Genomic DNA, 17,018 nt, shown 5'->3' on the forward strand with positions numbered 1-17,018 from the left:
TACAGAAGAGAGCAATTTCATGTGATCCACTCTCTGTCTTCCAATCCCAGTTTCTGGCAGTTGGAGGTTTAGGGACACCTGCAGCATAGGATCATGTCCCTGACCTGGGCTAAAAGTCATTGATGTACCTATCCTCCATGAACGTATCCTTTGTGAATCCAGTCATACTTTTGGCCTTCAGAACGTCCCCGACGCAGGTTCCGTAGGTTGACTGTGTGTTGTGTGAAGAAGAACTTCCTTTTGTTTGTTTTAAACCTGCTGCCTGTTAATTTCATTGGGTGACCCCTAGTTCTTGTGTTATGTGAAGTGGTAAATAACACTTCCCTATTCACTTTCTCCTTACTATTAATGATTTTATAGATCTCTGTCATATCCCCCCTTAGTCAAGAGTTACAGCTCTTTGATTATCTTTCTAGGGCAGAGGTCTCCAAACTTTTTACCTCATGCCCCACCTTGCTCCTCTCTCTCTCTCTCTTTTCCCCCTCCCACTCCCCCAGCAGAGCTGGGAGCAGGGCCGTGGCTCTGGGAGGCTGGGACACAGACAGTGGTAAAGAGGTCGAGGCTGGGGCCACGGTGGGTGTGGGGCCAGGCCTCAGCCGTGTCCCCCCCCCCCCCGCCCTGAATGTTCCTCCATGCCCCACAGGGTGGGGACCTCTGTTCTAGGGCTTGTCTTCACTCCAGGTTATAGCTCAATTTTCCTACTAACTTGTCCTGCTTTCAAGACAAAAAACCCTCCTCCCTCATTTATGGGATATGGTTGAAATCACATGAGTTAGCTAACATGGTTCAGGGAGTAAGGCAGACCTCAAGTGAGCTTTCCACTCAAGCTATCTGTAGTGTGTTGTAACCCTGTAGTTGAAGGCCACTAGTCCTCCAGTGCCTTCCCACAATCTCCCAGCGCCCTCACCCTGTGACTTTTTCTTACCATCAACCTATTCCCTCTTTCCTTACCAAAAGTCACCAACCACTGGAAATAAGGCAGCTTAGCATCCTGGCTCCATAGCTGCATGTGCCTTCCAGTACTTGCAACTATACTCATTTCCAGAGCATAAGCTCAGAACAATTTCTGGGAGCTACATGCGGAGACAATACATGGGAGACCACACATTTCATGATCTTCTGAAGTTTTATTTTAAAATGAGTTTATTTTTTTGGTCTCAGCATGCTTTATTCTCATAATCTTGGAACTTTTTTTTTTCAGACTGAGCCAAAACAAAGAAATTCATTATTACATCTCAAACTACAATGCATCCTCATGATTATAATGAGCAGTTTCTTTGTTTTGACAAAACCTTTCTAGTTTACGTTTATATATAATATAAATACAGGATGCGCTATTTCTACCCTACTTGTGTGTGTATTTTCCTAAGATCGGTATAACGTCACATCCTGGAAGTGCTCCCAGTGATTTCAAATGTTTCAGTAAAGGCATGTATCTAGGACAGTGGTCCCCAACCTTTTTGTGGCCAGTAGCACATTCATGTTTTCAGAAGAGTGTGGCGGGCGCCAACAATTTTTCAAGGCTTATTTTGTATTTGTACATTAAATAATACAAAAAACATCATATTTAATATTACATAATATATGAATCCATAAGATTAAAAGGGTAATTTTACATGTAAAAGGTATTAATTAAATTATTTGGCAATTACTCTTTCATCTTACTATGAAATTCATCTTACCGTGAATTTGTTCTTTTTTATCTACCTGTAAGAAAAATTAAGGAGTTTTTACAAAATAAATATCATAAACAGTTTTCATCTTACTTATTTTAAAGAAGTAAAACATTGTTGAACTGCTGGTCCAAATATATTTATTATTCTTACTTTAACATAGATAGCCCGTTATGGTTAATGAAAAATATTCTTTGTTTTGTTACTTGTATCTGGATTTCAATAAACAAACAAATATGAAAAAAAGTTAAACACAAGTTAATCATACGTGCTCATCAACACTTAATGGAAAATAGGTATCATTAATTCACGTGGTTTTTCTAATAAAGTCAGTGTGATTTTTGGCACTGCATTTCTTCAGCCAATTTTTCGTAGTTGGGAGAGTTGAGAGGATGATATTCCCGTTCGTAAGCAATCATCAAGATGGGCATCTGTAAGTCAAGATCTGTATTTTGATTTTATGATGATCATTGTAAAAAACAGAACTTCGCATAGATAAGTGGAACCAAAATAAGATTTTATTTTGTATGCTACATTTTTTAAGGCAGGAAACTTTTTTTCAGTCAACCAGATTCCAAAAGTTTTCATCTGTTGTGCAGGATTTTAGAACAATATCATTTTGAAGGTCCAAAATCTTCAGTTCCACGTCTTCTGTTCTTACATGAATGAGACTCGCAATTGATGAAAATTTCTGTTACCTCTATTTGGCAAGTAAAAGGATTCATAAGAAAGGCAACTACAGGCTCAATGATGGTGAACTTTTGAAATCTCTTTTCAAATTGTTCCAGAAGTGTTTGAATGTGGATAACAAATGGTGATGGGTTAAAATCACTGTCACATACCATTTTCTTCATACTTGGGAAATGTACGAGAGACTTCGTCTTCATATGTGACATCCACAAGATCAGTTTTGCTTTGAATGATTTTACAGAACCTATCATTTGAGCCACATGTTTGTCTTTTCCCTGGAGCTCAAGATTTAAAATGTTCAATTTATCAGTGATGTCGGCAAGAAAAGCCAAGTCCATTAACCAGCTGGAGTCTTCTAGTTGCTCAAAGTTCTGATTTGTGGACTTCAGAAATTCTTTGATCTCTTCAGTTAGGCTTAAAAAACATGCAAGAACTTTACCTTTGCTCAGCCATCGTACTTCTGTGTGCAAAATAAGATCAGATTGTTTATCATCAACATCTTCCAACAGAGCCTTAAACAGTCGGTGTTGCAAAGGTTTCGCTCGAATAAAGTTAATTATTTTAATAATGACATTCATGTTGTGTTGAAAAGAAAGAACTTTGATGCACAAAGCTTCTTGGTGGATAATGCAATGTAAGACAAAGTTCGGAAAGGATTCATTCTTCTTACAGAGTGCAATGAATCCATTGGCGCTGCCCATCATTGCTGGTGCCCCATCAGTGGTGATTGCAGACAGCTTGTGTAGTGGCATACTCATTGATGTTGCATATGATTTGAATAAATTATAGATGTTCTCAACCTTTGTTCGCCTTTCATAGGCAATACTTTTAGTAACTCTTCTTTTACGGTGAAGTCACTAAATACCATCCTCACCATAACTGCCAACTGTGCTGTATCCGATATATCTGTTGACTCATCGAATTGCAGTGAAAACCAGTCACATATTTCCAAGTCATCCTTTAGCTGAGTTTGCATGTTGCTTGAAATTGCATGTATCCTCCTCGTAACTGTGTTGTCTGATAACTGCAAGTCTTGTATTGCTGACAAAATCTCACCCTTGATAGGAAATCCATGAAACAGGCAATCAGCACCAGTCAAAAATGCTTCCTTCAAGAATTCACCATCTTGAAAGGATTTTTTCTTCTTTGCGAGCAGATGAGCAATTTTAAAGGAAGCAATAGTAGCACTGTTAGACTTTACCACTTGTCTAGTGAAAACAGATTGCTGGGCAGATAGGTTTGATTTGAGTTGATTAATTTTCTTCTTCCTCAAATCAGATTTAAGTGGATGGCTAATGTCAAAAGAGCCGTGATTAGTTTGGAAATAGCATTCGACATTATGTTTTTTCAGCACTGCAACAACACCCCCGCACAATAAGCAAACACATTTCCCTTTATTTTCAATAAAACAATAGGATTCTTCCCACTCTGCATTGAAATAATATGGACGTTGTCTTTTATTTGAGCCACTCATTTTGGGGCAAAATATTTAAAAAAATAATAAATTGCAACGCACAAGACAACAGCAGTATCAGTGCAGGAAGAATACTCACATACAGGGCCAGCTCCAGGCACCAGAGTTCTCTGTCCCCAGCAGATGCGGGGCAGCGGCTTCTCTCTCCTGCTGGGTACTAGGTGGGTGCACATAAATGCCCCGGCAGGCGCCAGGGCACCCACGGTCTCCAACCTTTTTACGCCTAAGATCACTTTTTGAATTTAAGGGCAACCCAGGATCTACCCCGCCACTTCCCCAAAGCCTCTCCCCGTCGCTTACTCTTCCCCACCCTCGCTCACTTTCACTGGGCTGCGGGTTGGGGTTCGGGACGGGGTGCGGGCTCTGGGCTGAGGCCAAAGGGTTCACAGTGTGGGAGGAGGCTCTGGGCTGAGCAGGGCCAGCTTTAGCAAGTGCGGGGCCCAATTCGTACTCACCCGGCGGTGCTCCGGGTCTTTGGCGGCACTTTGGCAGCAGGTCCTTCACTCGCTCCAGGTCTTCAGCGGCACTCAAGGACCCGCAGCCGAAATGCCACCGAAGACCAGGAGCGAGTGAAGAGCCCGTCACCGAAATGCTGCCGAAGACCCAGAGCGCCGCTGGGTGAGTAAAAATTAAAAAGGCGCCAGTGCGGGGCCTGATTCTGGGGAATCAGCCTAAAGCTAGGCCTGGGGCTGAGCCTGGGGCAGAGGGTTGGTGTGCAGGAGGGAGTGCTGGGTGCTGGCTCTGGGAGGGGGGTCAGGGCTGGGGCTGGGGCTTGGTGCAGGAGTGGGTGAGGGGTGCAAGCTCTGGGAGGATGTTTGGGTACAGGAGGAGCCTCCGGGCTAGGGCAGATCGTTGTGGTGCAGGAGGGAGTGTGGTGTGCTGGCTTTGGGAGGGGGTCAGGGCTGGGGCAGGGGGTTGGGGTGCAGGAGGGGGGTATGGGGTGCTGGCTCTGGGAGGGGGCTCAGGGCTAGGGGTTGAGCTGTGGCCTCCCGCAGGTGGCACTTACTGCGGGCGGCTCCCGGGCGGCGGTGCAGCGAGGCTGAGGCAGGCTCCCTGCCTACCCTGGCCCTACGCCACTCCTGTAAGGGACCAACACACCTCTGCAGCCCCTGAGAGGGGGTGGGAGGCATGTGGCTCTGCACGCTGCCCTTCTCTGCAGGCACCTCCCAAAGCTCCTGTTGTCCACAGTTCCCCATTCCCGGCCAATGGGAGCTGCAGGGGCGGTGCTTGCAGGCAGGAGCAGCACGCGGAGACCCCTCCCCACCCCCTGGCCACAGGGGTGTGCTGGCTGCTTCTGGAAGTGGCAAGGGGTTTGTGGCAGGCAGGAAGTCGGCCTTAGTGGCAGCCCCACTACACCACCCGAGAGCATGATCGACTGGGAGAGTTCCCATGATCGACCAGTTGATCGCAATCAATGGGTTTGTGACCACTGATCTAGGAGAATCACTGGCTTAAACACAGTGCAGTCTTTCACATGAACAATTTAGGTAGGCAGTTTTGTCTCTTTAGAGTACAAAGTGACATTAATGTAACTGTTATGTAAATATTTATTAGCTTACAGACTTCAAAAGCAATGAAAGGTCAAATAATAATGATTTAAATTTGATTATCTTAAGTTTCTTCTATAATTGTTCATTTTGGATTATATACTGGTATATGTAAAGCAAACAAGTGTCGAAAGGCGTATGGACAGAGAAAAATTAATCTAAATTTTGAATACACTCACACATCATGGGTTGAGAATAAAGTCACAGAACCAAATTTCTTGAAAGGACTGCATTGCTTTGAAAATATATATATATATATATATATATATATTTTTAGTAGGCTTTGATCTACTCCAGTTGTTTGGACACATCCAATAATCATAATAGTAATATTTTTGAATAGGCCCAGTTAATACCTCTCCATGAGTGAGTAAGGTAAGAACTTGGAAACAGGGACCTTGTCAAAATTAAATAGGTTAGAGGAGGATAATAAGGAGTATGGAAGCCTGCAGAAAGAGATGTGCTAGAAGCTCCCAAGATTGGGAGACCGAAGGGGCCCTAATAGCCAGACATTAAATGCTAAACTGTGTCAGTGTGAATCCTGGCCCCCTGGACAAGACTTCTATCTGCCTGAGATGTTCCTTTTCATTGCATACCTGGAGATCAAAAGTAATGTTATTTAACATGGCTTGATTTTGGTGTAAAGGGGGTGTAAGAGGATCCGTTTCTCATCAAGAAGAATTTCCATTTTACAACTGTTTTGTTCCAATTATGTGGGACAAATCTTGACCTCCCTCCTCCGCAGATGTAGAGACCCTCTGCAAAAGAACTGTTTCACCTTACTGTACCAGAGAAGAAAGGACAGTATTGAGTCTGCAGGGGGTGCATGCCACTTGTACATCTTAGCACTCAGTTCTTCAGGGGATCTGCAGCTATACATATCCTTCTGTCAAACTTCCCACAAAGGTGTGTTTGCCAGAATATGTTGGCTACTTCAGTCATTGAGACAGTGCAACAGTAGAGCAGTTTACTGCCCATCTACGATCTGGGTGGAAGGATTCCTCTCCTGGTCCTGGTGACATTTGTGATGCAAGGCTATGTCATTCATGCTCAATTCTGCAGGCAGGATTATGGCCAGCAAGAGAACAGAAGAGGAAAATTCATAGGCAGGTAGATCACGTAATAGTTTTTAGAAAGTTTTTGCTGAGTCAGTCTCTTGTGTGGGAACATTTACATCCTGTGTAGTTAGAGATTGAAAGAGCAGGCTTTATGAATCTTGATTTTAAGTTTCCTAATCCATTATAAACATTTCCAGACACGTGAAATGTATATTTTAATTTCTGCTCCTTTTCTTAAAAAGCTTTGTTTTGAGGGACTGAAATATTCAAAGATTTTGACCAAATTTTAAGTATCCCATATCAGCCGCAATACAGCATAGGATTTCCAGAGAGTATCGTGTTGAAATTGTGCACCTGTGAATCTCCTCAAAGGTGCATTAATCTTAACATATCCAGTTTCAGGCTGAAAGTTCTGAATGTTTTGCTCAAATAGATCACTTCTGTCTGGTATTACCCAGTTCTGAACCTCACAGTACGCTGCAGTGTTATGTTTAAATGTTTCCAGTATAGCATAGCTATGACTGATAGAGCACTATTTCTTATTTCCATATATCATTAACAATAATAAACAAGGCACGCCCATAATAATATTTATATATCCCTCTCCAAGAGCCATTATTCAAAATAATACTGGGTTTATGCATGTTTAAAAGAAAACAAACTCACCATTGTTGTCTCCGTTATAGCAATTTCTCAGTTGCCCAAGCCTACAGTATTAGGTTTACAGCATCTCCATAGAATCCCATTAGGTATTACTGAAAGATAATGAAGCATGAGATATTCTCAATCTCCATGACTCTAGTTAAGACACAGCCTTTCATTGCATTGAATTGTCTTGGGGAAAAAAATATATTGTGGGAAAATGTAATTTTACCCTCTTCTTGGCTAGAACTGTATGTCTGATAAGCAAGCAGTCTGTCAGCAAGGCAGACATGACTGCACATGGGATATCAACAGTCTTCTTTAAGAAAGAGAAACAGAGTGAAGGCTAAAGTCTCCCATTTGAAATGCAGACATTTCTCCTTAAACAACTGATTATTGTGTCTTTTCTCTTTTAGCCAGATCCTGTCTGATTCTTCTGAGGCCTAAGCCCAGTGAAATCTATGTGAGTCTTTAGATCAGGCTCTTAAATTTTGAGTCCTCAAACTCTTGCCTCCTACTCAGTATATACTGGTACAATGTGAGGTGCAATTTACAATTATGAAATGAAACAATTTTAGCTTGCCCCCTAGCATGATGCCTCTTACATTCCAGTTGATGTACCTATTTTCATATTTAAATATTACACTCATTTTACACAGACACCAGCAGGTGTCAAAATGTTCCATCTGTTATACTGTAGTTTAGAGGGAGAATGAAAAGGGAGTAAAGCAGTAAAACAAACTAGAATATTGTAAAAGTGAGATGTCAGTCTGAATCGTGAATATTGAAATACCATTAAAGTCCTGACATTTACCTTTTCTGTAATTAGTTACCTTAGTATTTGCATATTGGGAATACAGTACCACAAGTGTGACTGCAAAGATAAATAGTGTGGTGAAGAAGAAGCCCTGCCTCTTAGCCTACTCATGCTAGAACCATGCATAATCTGATTTCTAGCACTGCAGACAGCAACAGGGTATGACTAGGGGTCTAGGGCAGGGTGGGCAAACTTTTTGGCCCAAGGGCCACATCTGGGTGTGGAAATTGTATGGCGGGCCATGAATATTCACAAAATTTGGGGTTGGGGTGTGGGGGAGGGTGAGGATTCCAGGGTGGGGATGAGGGGTTGGGGTGCAGGAGGGTGCTCCGGGCTGAGACCGAGGGTGGGAGGAGGATCAGGGCTGGGGCAGGGGATTGGGGTGCAGGACAGGGTCAGGGGTGTAGGCTCAGGGTGGCACTTACCTCAAGCAGTTCGCAGAAGCAATGGCATGTCCCCCCTCCGGCTACTACGTGGAGTTGCGGCCAGGCAGCTCTGCGTGCTGCCCTGTCCGCAGGCACTGCCCCTGCAGTTCCCATTGGCTGCGGTTCCCAACCAATGGGAGCTGCAGGGGCAGCATTCAGAGCCCCTTGGCTGACCCTACGCGTGGGAGCCGGAGGGGGGGACATACACAGAGTGGGACAAGCCCCCGACCCCACTCCCCAGCGGGAACTTGAAGGCTGGATTAAAATATCTGGCAGGCCAGATGTGGCCCCAGGCCATAGTTCGCCTACCTCTGGTCTAGGGGGCGGTGGTTCTGCGAGGGTCAGAAATTTACTTTTTGGAAAATGAAAACTGAGAGTCTCACATAATCACATGACTTGGGGAGAAGCAATGCATCCTTTAATGCAAACGGGGTATGAATTTTGTTATACCGTAGTCGGAGATGACTGTGTGATTGTGAGCCTGATTCTGATCTTACACTAGTGAGAATCAGAAGTTATTATTGAAGTCAAGGAGTTGTTATTGAAGTTACCCTTATGGAAAACTGATGTAACTGAGCTCAGCATCTTGCATAATGAGTCCAAACCAGTGCGTATTTAGCAGATAACAGCACTCATATCTGAACTATGTTGTGTACCTCCATAGTGACACAGCAGAATCTTGAGGGAACAACACTGCATCTTCTTTGTTTTGAATTTCAAGCTAATATTGCTCACTGAAGTTCTAAAGGCATAAGGAGTGCTCTGAGCTACAACCTATGAGTTAGATCAGCGTCCTGGATCTGTTTTGTTGCTTCAGATTATCAGCATTTTCCCTTTTGGGGAGTGGGTTGTCATCTGTCTTTAAGGAAGCTGTTTTGAAGCCTGGGGTTGGGGAAGTCTTTACTATTACAGTTTTGTTAAACATCCTCTCTCCAATCTTCCTATAGTCCATGAGAGGAGTATCCCTTATCTTCTGGGTACAGTAAACCTCAATGGGGGTGGAGGGGATTGTTTTGATGCTTCTCAACTTGAATGCTTCCCCAGGTTAGAAGTCAGAACTTATCAGGCTTTCCTCTTGAACAATTCTACCCAGCCATCAACTCAGAAATCCACTAGTCATAAACAGGATGATTGTGCCCCTTGCAGCGCTAGAAGCACAATGATGCAGTGAGAGATGGGCTGAGAGACGAGAGCACCCCACACCAGTGAAAGATATCGTTTCTCTCCCACCCCCACTTCGCGTATTTTGTTCTTGTTTAAAATTTCTTACACACACGGTTGTAGTTTTGACCTAAGGCTGGTCAGTCTATATACCTGGAGGATTACTAAGGTTGCAGTAATTTCTGTTGGCTGTGTTATTTAGATGGATGGAAGGATTGGTTTGTCTATTTACAGATCTCAACTCCCTGCATACAGTTCTAGATCTCATTGTGGTGGAGATTTTTATTTTCTTCGGCGCTTCTTGTTCATGTTGATCTTTCCTCTAAATTGGTCAGACTGCTATGGAGCCTACATGGCCTTGTAGAGATTCTGAGGGCTCAGCTGCTGCTCTTATTTTGTATAGAACTACTCTGTTTAATTTACTCAATCTCGGCTTTGGCGTAGTAAATATTAATTGCCGGTAGCAATCCGAAAGTCCAGGTTTCATTTAGGGCATGTTAACTAAACAGCCCCTCTCCCCTCCCCCTGCCCCCCAAGTCCAAATATGTGCAGGAGGGAAAACTTGTTACTTTTCTTATCATTAGAAATTTTGTACATTCATTCAGATGCAGTGAGGCAAATTCTTCTCCCTCCTTTGTGGTGACCTGTGGCCCAACAGGCAGTGGAGCCAGGACAGCTATGCAAATCCATTAGCTCAACATCATGATGGAATAGGGGGCACACATAGAAATCTCTGATAGAGTATGTGACAGTTTGGGGAATCTGTCTGTACAAATTATGAATTCTGGTCCATATTATGAAGTTGTTACTATGAAACACCTGAATGACAGGTTGGCTGATGAGGCTGAAAAAAGGTACTTCCTCCAACTTTTCTGCAGGGAGGAGGAAGTGGAACAAGTGGAAGATCCAACAGAACAAAGGGACAAAGCAAGAGTTTTTAAAAGGACTCTTAAGGGGAAGGCTTTGGAGAGAGACATTGGAGGTTTGGGCAGGAGATGTGAAGAGGTAGGCATGCTTTCGAACAGGAGGACTAGATTTCGCTGCAGAACCAATGAAACTCAGAAAACACAAGCTGACCTAGGGAGAGAGGCTCCATGGTTCAGAAGTCAAGACATGAGCTTCAGCAAAAGGATCCTGGACACCCCAGAGGATGTTCTAGAGTGCTGAGGAAACTAAGGCAGGGAAATGTGTGTAAGGGTTATAATTTTTGTATTGAGTTGTGTGTGTTTCTCATGAGATTAGGTCAAGAGCATGGGGTCTCAGCTCGCGGGGGAGAGTGCTAGACAAAGAATTTGCACTTCGAGTGTGCCTGGATTTTGTTCACACTCCAGAGGCTTAAAGAACATGGGGATTCAGTGTGTGAATCCCTTCACAGCAGTCTGGGAGTGCCCAAGTTCAATTAGATCTTTAACGCAGTTATGCAAGTATCAGAGGGGTAGCCTCTGATACTTGCATCTGAAGAAGTGGGTATTCACCCACGAAAGCTCATGCTGCAAAACATCTGTTAGTCTATAAGGTGCCACAGGATTCTTTGTTGCAGTTATGCAACACATGTTAAGGGGATGGGGGGGACTTCTCTAGGTTAACAGAACCATGAGCAATAAACAGCTTGGCTTTTTCAAGAACCAGACCAACTCTATTGAAATTTTCAAATATGACTTCACAAGAGACTACTGTGAAACCATGCTTTGCTAAAACAAGACATTACAGTTGCTGCATTCCCTTGCCTGCTAATTTTGTAATTCTCTTTTTTTAAAAAACATTCCAATTGGTGTAGATATGAGTATTGGCACGTGGACTGAAAACTATGTGTCATTTTACCATTACCTTTTTTTTTTTTTTCGGTCCTGAGAGAGCTCAGGGAGGAGGCATCTAATGAGATAACATAGGAAGTAGTGGTAGTATTTCCATTAATTAAATGTAGAAGAAGCACACAATATATTTAAATCATCCGGTGATAGTAAAATGAGGTGATGCAAGGGCAAGTGATGACAGAGAAAAACAAAGTAGTTGGTTGAAGTTACAAATATGGACTGGAAATAATTACTGGTGGACAGAAATCAGTGATACCACTCTCATGTGAGTAACTGCTCACCAGTGCAAGTAAGGGATTCACAATTTGACTGTGTCTGAGACAAAGCCAAGCTAACGCATAGGGCTGAAATCATCAACCTAAATGTTTAAAATGAAAAAAAGAAACTTGACCATCAGTAATAATATCAAAGAAACATAGGAGTGACAGGAGTCAGCATATTAGATATGAGATGTGATCATATGCTCATTGAAGTCATTTGCCAAACTCTCTTGGGAGCAGAATCAGACCCATGCACTTGAAATGTGATATGGCAGCAAAATAGCTAATGCTATTTTAGGCTGTACACGCAAAGGCAGCACGTCATGGAGAAGGAAGGTATTAGTCCCTTCTCCACGTGACTGGTGACACTGCACCCAGAATACTAAGGTTATTTGGGGGCACCTCAATACTAGAAAGATGTGGACAAGCTGGAAGGTATTCAAAGAAATGTTACAAAAATCAGTGTGTCATTCTACTGTGACAACTGACTGTAAAAACAGCTGTTTATGCCGCATATCTTCATGTATTCAGTCATATCTGCTTATTTTAGTGACTTTACTTCTTTTCACTAGTGTCAGTCCTGCAGAATCAGCACATCGTGGAGAGCATGCATTAGCTCTTCTGTTTGATACAAAACCATTTTTAGAACAGAATACTATTATGCTGCTTTAGTTAATATTGGTTAAAACTTTTTGATGTTTTTATTCAGATTTTACAAAATATGATCTAGAGTTACTCTTCAGGAAATTTTAAAAGGAATAAATGACCAGAGGTTCTAATAACTGCACTGTGCCCACAAGAAGCCCAAATGAAAATAAATATTTTTTAAAGGATTGCTATTATATTTGCAAAGCCTAAAACTTTATTTATCCTGTCAATTGTCCCATATCAAGGTGTCTGCCTGTGGGGGAGCAGGTCACAGGCTAAGTGAGCCTTTAAAAATCAGTGGCACTCATGAAGATTACAGCATGTGTAAGTTATTCGGCCAGGAAAAATTAAGCCTGTCCTACCCCAGCAGCCATATCTCATTGGAATATGATCTTGTCAAATATAAACTAAGTACAGTCAGTCCTGGTTAGTAAAGGGATACTTAGGAAAACAAAGTGCCTTCAGGAAGCAGTGTTGGTGATTCAAGACGTTCCATTTTTTCCTCTGAGACAATGAACTGATGTCCCAGCGTGGTGTTGTAGAGAAATGTACTACTCACAGTGCCATCTTTCATTAGGGGATGACCAGATGTCCAGATTTTATAGGGACAGTCCTGATATTCGGGGCTTTTTTTTTAGATAGGCGCCTATTACCCCCCACCTTCTGTCCTGATTTTTCACACTTTCTATATGGTAACCCTATCTTTCATATCAGATCCAAATCCAGGCACAGTATTTCCAAATGGAGCTCCATAGATGTAGGGGCCTATCATTGCAGGATTAGGCCCTAATTTACAGTGCAGATACTCACATGAGTTCAAAATGTGCTGTTTACACAAACCTTCCTCCTGCTCTCCTTTAGACATTTGCTAGGATAGTCATAGAGGGTATGTCTGCATTCCAATTATAAACCTGTGGCTGGCCCATGCCAGCTGACTTGGACTAAGAGACTGTTTAATTGCAGCATAGACTGGAGCCTGGGCTCTAGGAACCTGCAAAATGGGAGGGTCCCCAAGGTCAGGCTCCATCCCGAGCCTGAATGTCTACACAGCCCCTTAGCCTAAGCCCTGTGAGCCTGAGTCAGCTGGCACGGTCCAGCTGCGGGTGTCTAATTGCAGTGTAGACGTACCCAAAAAGAACACAGAAGAGTCACAAACACTGTTGTCACTTAAGTGTTTATCGATAGCCATTTGAGAGATTCACTATTCTACTATTTATACCATCAGATCAAGTCCCTTAATACATATTGTCCATCTTGTAAATATGTACTTGGAAATTTTTTGAAAATGTTGCTTTTAAGGTTTATTTTGAATAATGAGAAATTAGGGTCTTTTTTTACTAATTTGAAAACAGTTACAGATATTACATGCAAAAATCCTGCCTAAATACTGTACTCAATTAAGTGAATGATAGGGAGACTTGTGCTTAAGGTAGCTTTGCAGGAATTGACGGGAGGATTTGATGTTGCATTGAATGGTTGAGAAATGCTACCTTTCAAAGTTTTCGCTGTTGGATTCACTTGTTTACCATGCTGTTTGAGTTGCAAGTTCATGATGTTGCACACAACCTGGACCATTTTATGCAAGTTCACCTACATTTTTTACACCGTTATACTTTCTCTAGCAAGTCAGGTAATGCTTGGATGGAGTTTTAACCTTTGTTATACGTTCCTAAAGTTTGTGAGTTAAGTATCACGTTATGTTCTGCTAACAAAGTCATTTCCGTTTTATAATGCATTTATCTCTGAAAGGCAGGAGGTTTAGAAGTGCAGCAGCCAATCTCCAATCCATGTCAACAGTTTATCCCCAGCATGTCAACAGCAGAGCAGAATAAATGACAGACTTGGGAGCTGACCTTGGCCAGGCCTGTACATGGCCTGTAAATAAGTGACTAAGCACTTTTGGAGTTTGCCTAGAAGCAGGTCAAATTGTGTGTTTGATTGTAAGATTGGAAGAGGCCCCATCTTGTTCACAGATGTCACGGGAGAGTTAAGCACCAGTAGAGGTTTTGAAAGAATTAGGCATTGTAGCAAAATTACTTGGAATTTGTTTGTAGTGCACTATGATATTGGTTCTGTAAAGAAATAAAGCAAGCATTTCAGAGGGCTAACGATGTACTATATTTTTTAAGCATAACGAATACATGGGTTTTTGCACATGGGGTACATAGTAACTAAAGGCCTGCAGCAGTTAAAAATTAAAGTAGCCTCTCTTGCTTTATGAGAGAGGGAGGGGTGAATTTGAAACTGCTTTAGAGCCAAATGGGGATTTTGGGATGCCACCTTTTAAAGTTTGTCCTCCGACATATTTGTGCATCATGACATTTACCATGACAACATGGCATTGTTGGATTATAGCACAATCTGTCATGGCACATCATCATGTTACGTCATACTGACCTCAAAAGATATTTTGGCTCACCTCTGAAGTTGCATGCCCTGTCCAGTCACAACAAGTCCACATACAACAATCAGATCTGGAGGATACCCTAAAGAATGTTCAAAGGCCAGAGCAGAGCTATTGGAAGGCACTGGCATCACTATTGCTTCCGATGTGGAGCGGGGAGGAAGAGTAATGATAAAAGAAGCAGCACAATTAGCCAGAGACTTTGAATCCCAAATCTAGGGGGAAAGTAGTTTCAGCTTGGAGAATTTGTGTTCTGTGGAGGGGGGGTTGTGGAAGAGCACCAGGGCATAATGGGTTTGCTCAGGCAATAAACGCAGATGCTGCAGAGCATTACTGACCTACATCCCCAGAGATCCAGGATTCAGCAGCCTTTCCAATCATTGGAGAACTCCATGGTCGGTGCTCCCTAGGCCCTCCTGTGGACAGCCATCTCTGCCTTGCTGCGGTCTGTCCCCTTCTTTGACTCAGCCCCATACACATTTCATAAAAGCATCAGACAACATTACTGTGGCTGACTATTAAAGGTTCTTTTAAGGCCTCCCTCACCCACACAGCTCCACAGTTGGTTCTTCTAATAGCCTTGGGTTTTGGCTGTTGAAATTCAGCAGACAGCCTGACCACTTCACCCCTTCACTGTGGCAGTAGCTTTTCCCCCTTCACCTCACAGATATTATGCAGTACACAATATGCATCTATAACCAGGGGCATGTTTGCCTTGCTGAGTTCCAGTCTACTGAGTAAACAGCACTGGCATCTCTTCAATGTATCAAAAGTACATTCAACTGTCATTCTATACCTGCTGAGCCAGTAGTTGAAACTTTCTTTGGTGCTGGGCAGGTGGCCACTGTAAACCTTCATGAGCCATGGGAGCAAGGGGTAGGCTGGGCCCCTCAGAGTAGCTGTTTCTATTTCAGTATCACCAATGGTAATCCGGTGGTCGGGAAAGAATGTCCCTGCTTAACCATGGAAAAGTATCCCTTTCTGCTGATGTACTCGGTGGCAAAGTGGACTGGCGCCAGCATAGTGGTATGGGTGCATCTACCAACCCACAGCAATTCAGGAACCCCAGTGTTGTAAATCCATCCATACGTCCTTTACATTACCCAGGGTCACAGTCCTATGTAGCAGGAGACGCTTAACGGCCTTACGCACAAGGATGACAATGGCCCCCATTGTGGATTTTCCAACTCTAAGCTGATTGCCCACTACAGATAGCAGTCCGGTGTTGCAAGCTTCGCATGGTTGCCACTTGCTTCTCACTGACAATGCAGCTGTCATTTTCATGTCCCTATGCTGGAGGTCTGGGTGAGCTTAGCACACAGATCCAGAAATGTGATCTTTTGCATCCAAAAGTTCTGCAGTCACTATTCGTCATTCCAAATGTACATTATGCTGCAATTACACCAATCAGTGCTCATTTTTTGAGACCAGAAGCAGAAATCCACTGTGTGGAGCTGCTCCCTGAACACCAGCAACAACCTGGCATTTTTTCCCATCATCAGCCCATTTCTGCACTTGAACATCTCCATGTCTTCCTCTTTACAATCCCAGTTATAATAGTACTTGCTCAGGTAGAGCTCTGCAAATACCAGAGAATTGTGCATTCTGTATTAGCAACGTTCATGAGAACTGTGCTGAGATGTTCAGAGTCCATGCTTCTGCCAAAGAGATGACAGAGACTGAAAAGCAGCATGCAGGACTGTGGGAGTTTTGCAACCAACATGAAAGTTGTGAGCTGTGGAAAACATTATGGAATGGAGAAAGTGGCATGGTAGTAATTTGACCCCAGCTCCCAGAAATCCCTGGGTGAATCATTGGTATTTCACAAAGCATGGCAAAAATGTCCCACAAGGCATTGTATCAGATGGCAGCACAGGACAAACTCAGATACCTACCCGTGGTGCACCATATTTTACATGGATGCAAGCACTTGTGGTGAGTACATGCAGCACCAAAGCACGCACCCACGTATGCATGAACCCAAGCAATATACAGAGGTCATTGGCTGTACACTGAAGTAACTTCAATTGACCAAACTTTGTAGCATAGACATGGCTTTTTGTCTTTTAATTTGCCTATCTGGGCAAAGCTATTGACCCTGAGACATCTCAATGCTAGAGCTAGCAATTAGGAAAAATATATTATTGCCAGGCAGGCAAGGACAATTTTAAAATCCAATCCAGAGAAGTAAAGCTTAATGACTTCCTGGGCACACTGCTGACTGGCACTTAAAAATCCTGGGTATACTAACTAACCAGCCAGAGGCTGAAAATGCAAATCAGCTTCTGACCTCAGGTTCCTTGTAAACAGCACTGAATGCTGTGTCATCAACTATCCCTTTCCTTTCAAATCCCAGCTGAAATTGTATTCTAAACCTTTGCCTAGACCATGCATTTCTCCCTCCT

General features: G+C 43.0%; 1 protein-coding gene across 8 annotated transcripts in view; it reads left to right on the forward strand.

Moving 5' to 3' along the window:
• JPH1 (junctophilin 1) overlaps positions 1-17,018 on the forward strand; it is a 117,748-nt gene that overhangs the window by 71,689 nt on the left and 29,041 nt on the right. For 2 of the 8 annotated variants that reach the window (XM_045003719.1, XM_045003725.1), the window contains exon 4: positions 13,959-14,198. The exons of 4 other annotated variants lie outside the window; for them this stretch is intronic. In XM_045003719.1, the coding sequence (XP_044859654.1) occupies positions 13,959-14,041 (83 nt within the window). In that variant the 3' untranslated portion in view covers positions 14,042-14,198. Of the gene's footprint in view, positions 1-13,958; positions 14,199-17,018 lie in introns of those variants that run through there. 2 more of the 8 variants (XM_045003720.1, XM_045003728.1) reach the window with 1 other exon arrangement.

This window comes from Mauremys mutica, chromosome 2 (assembly GCF_020497125.1).
Source record: "Mauremys mutica isolate MM-2020 ecotype Southern chromosome 2, ASM2049712v1, whole genome shotgun sequence".
NCBI classification, from domain to species: Eukaryota; Metazoa; Chordata; order Testudines; family Geoemydidae; genus Mauremys; species Mauremys mutica.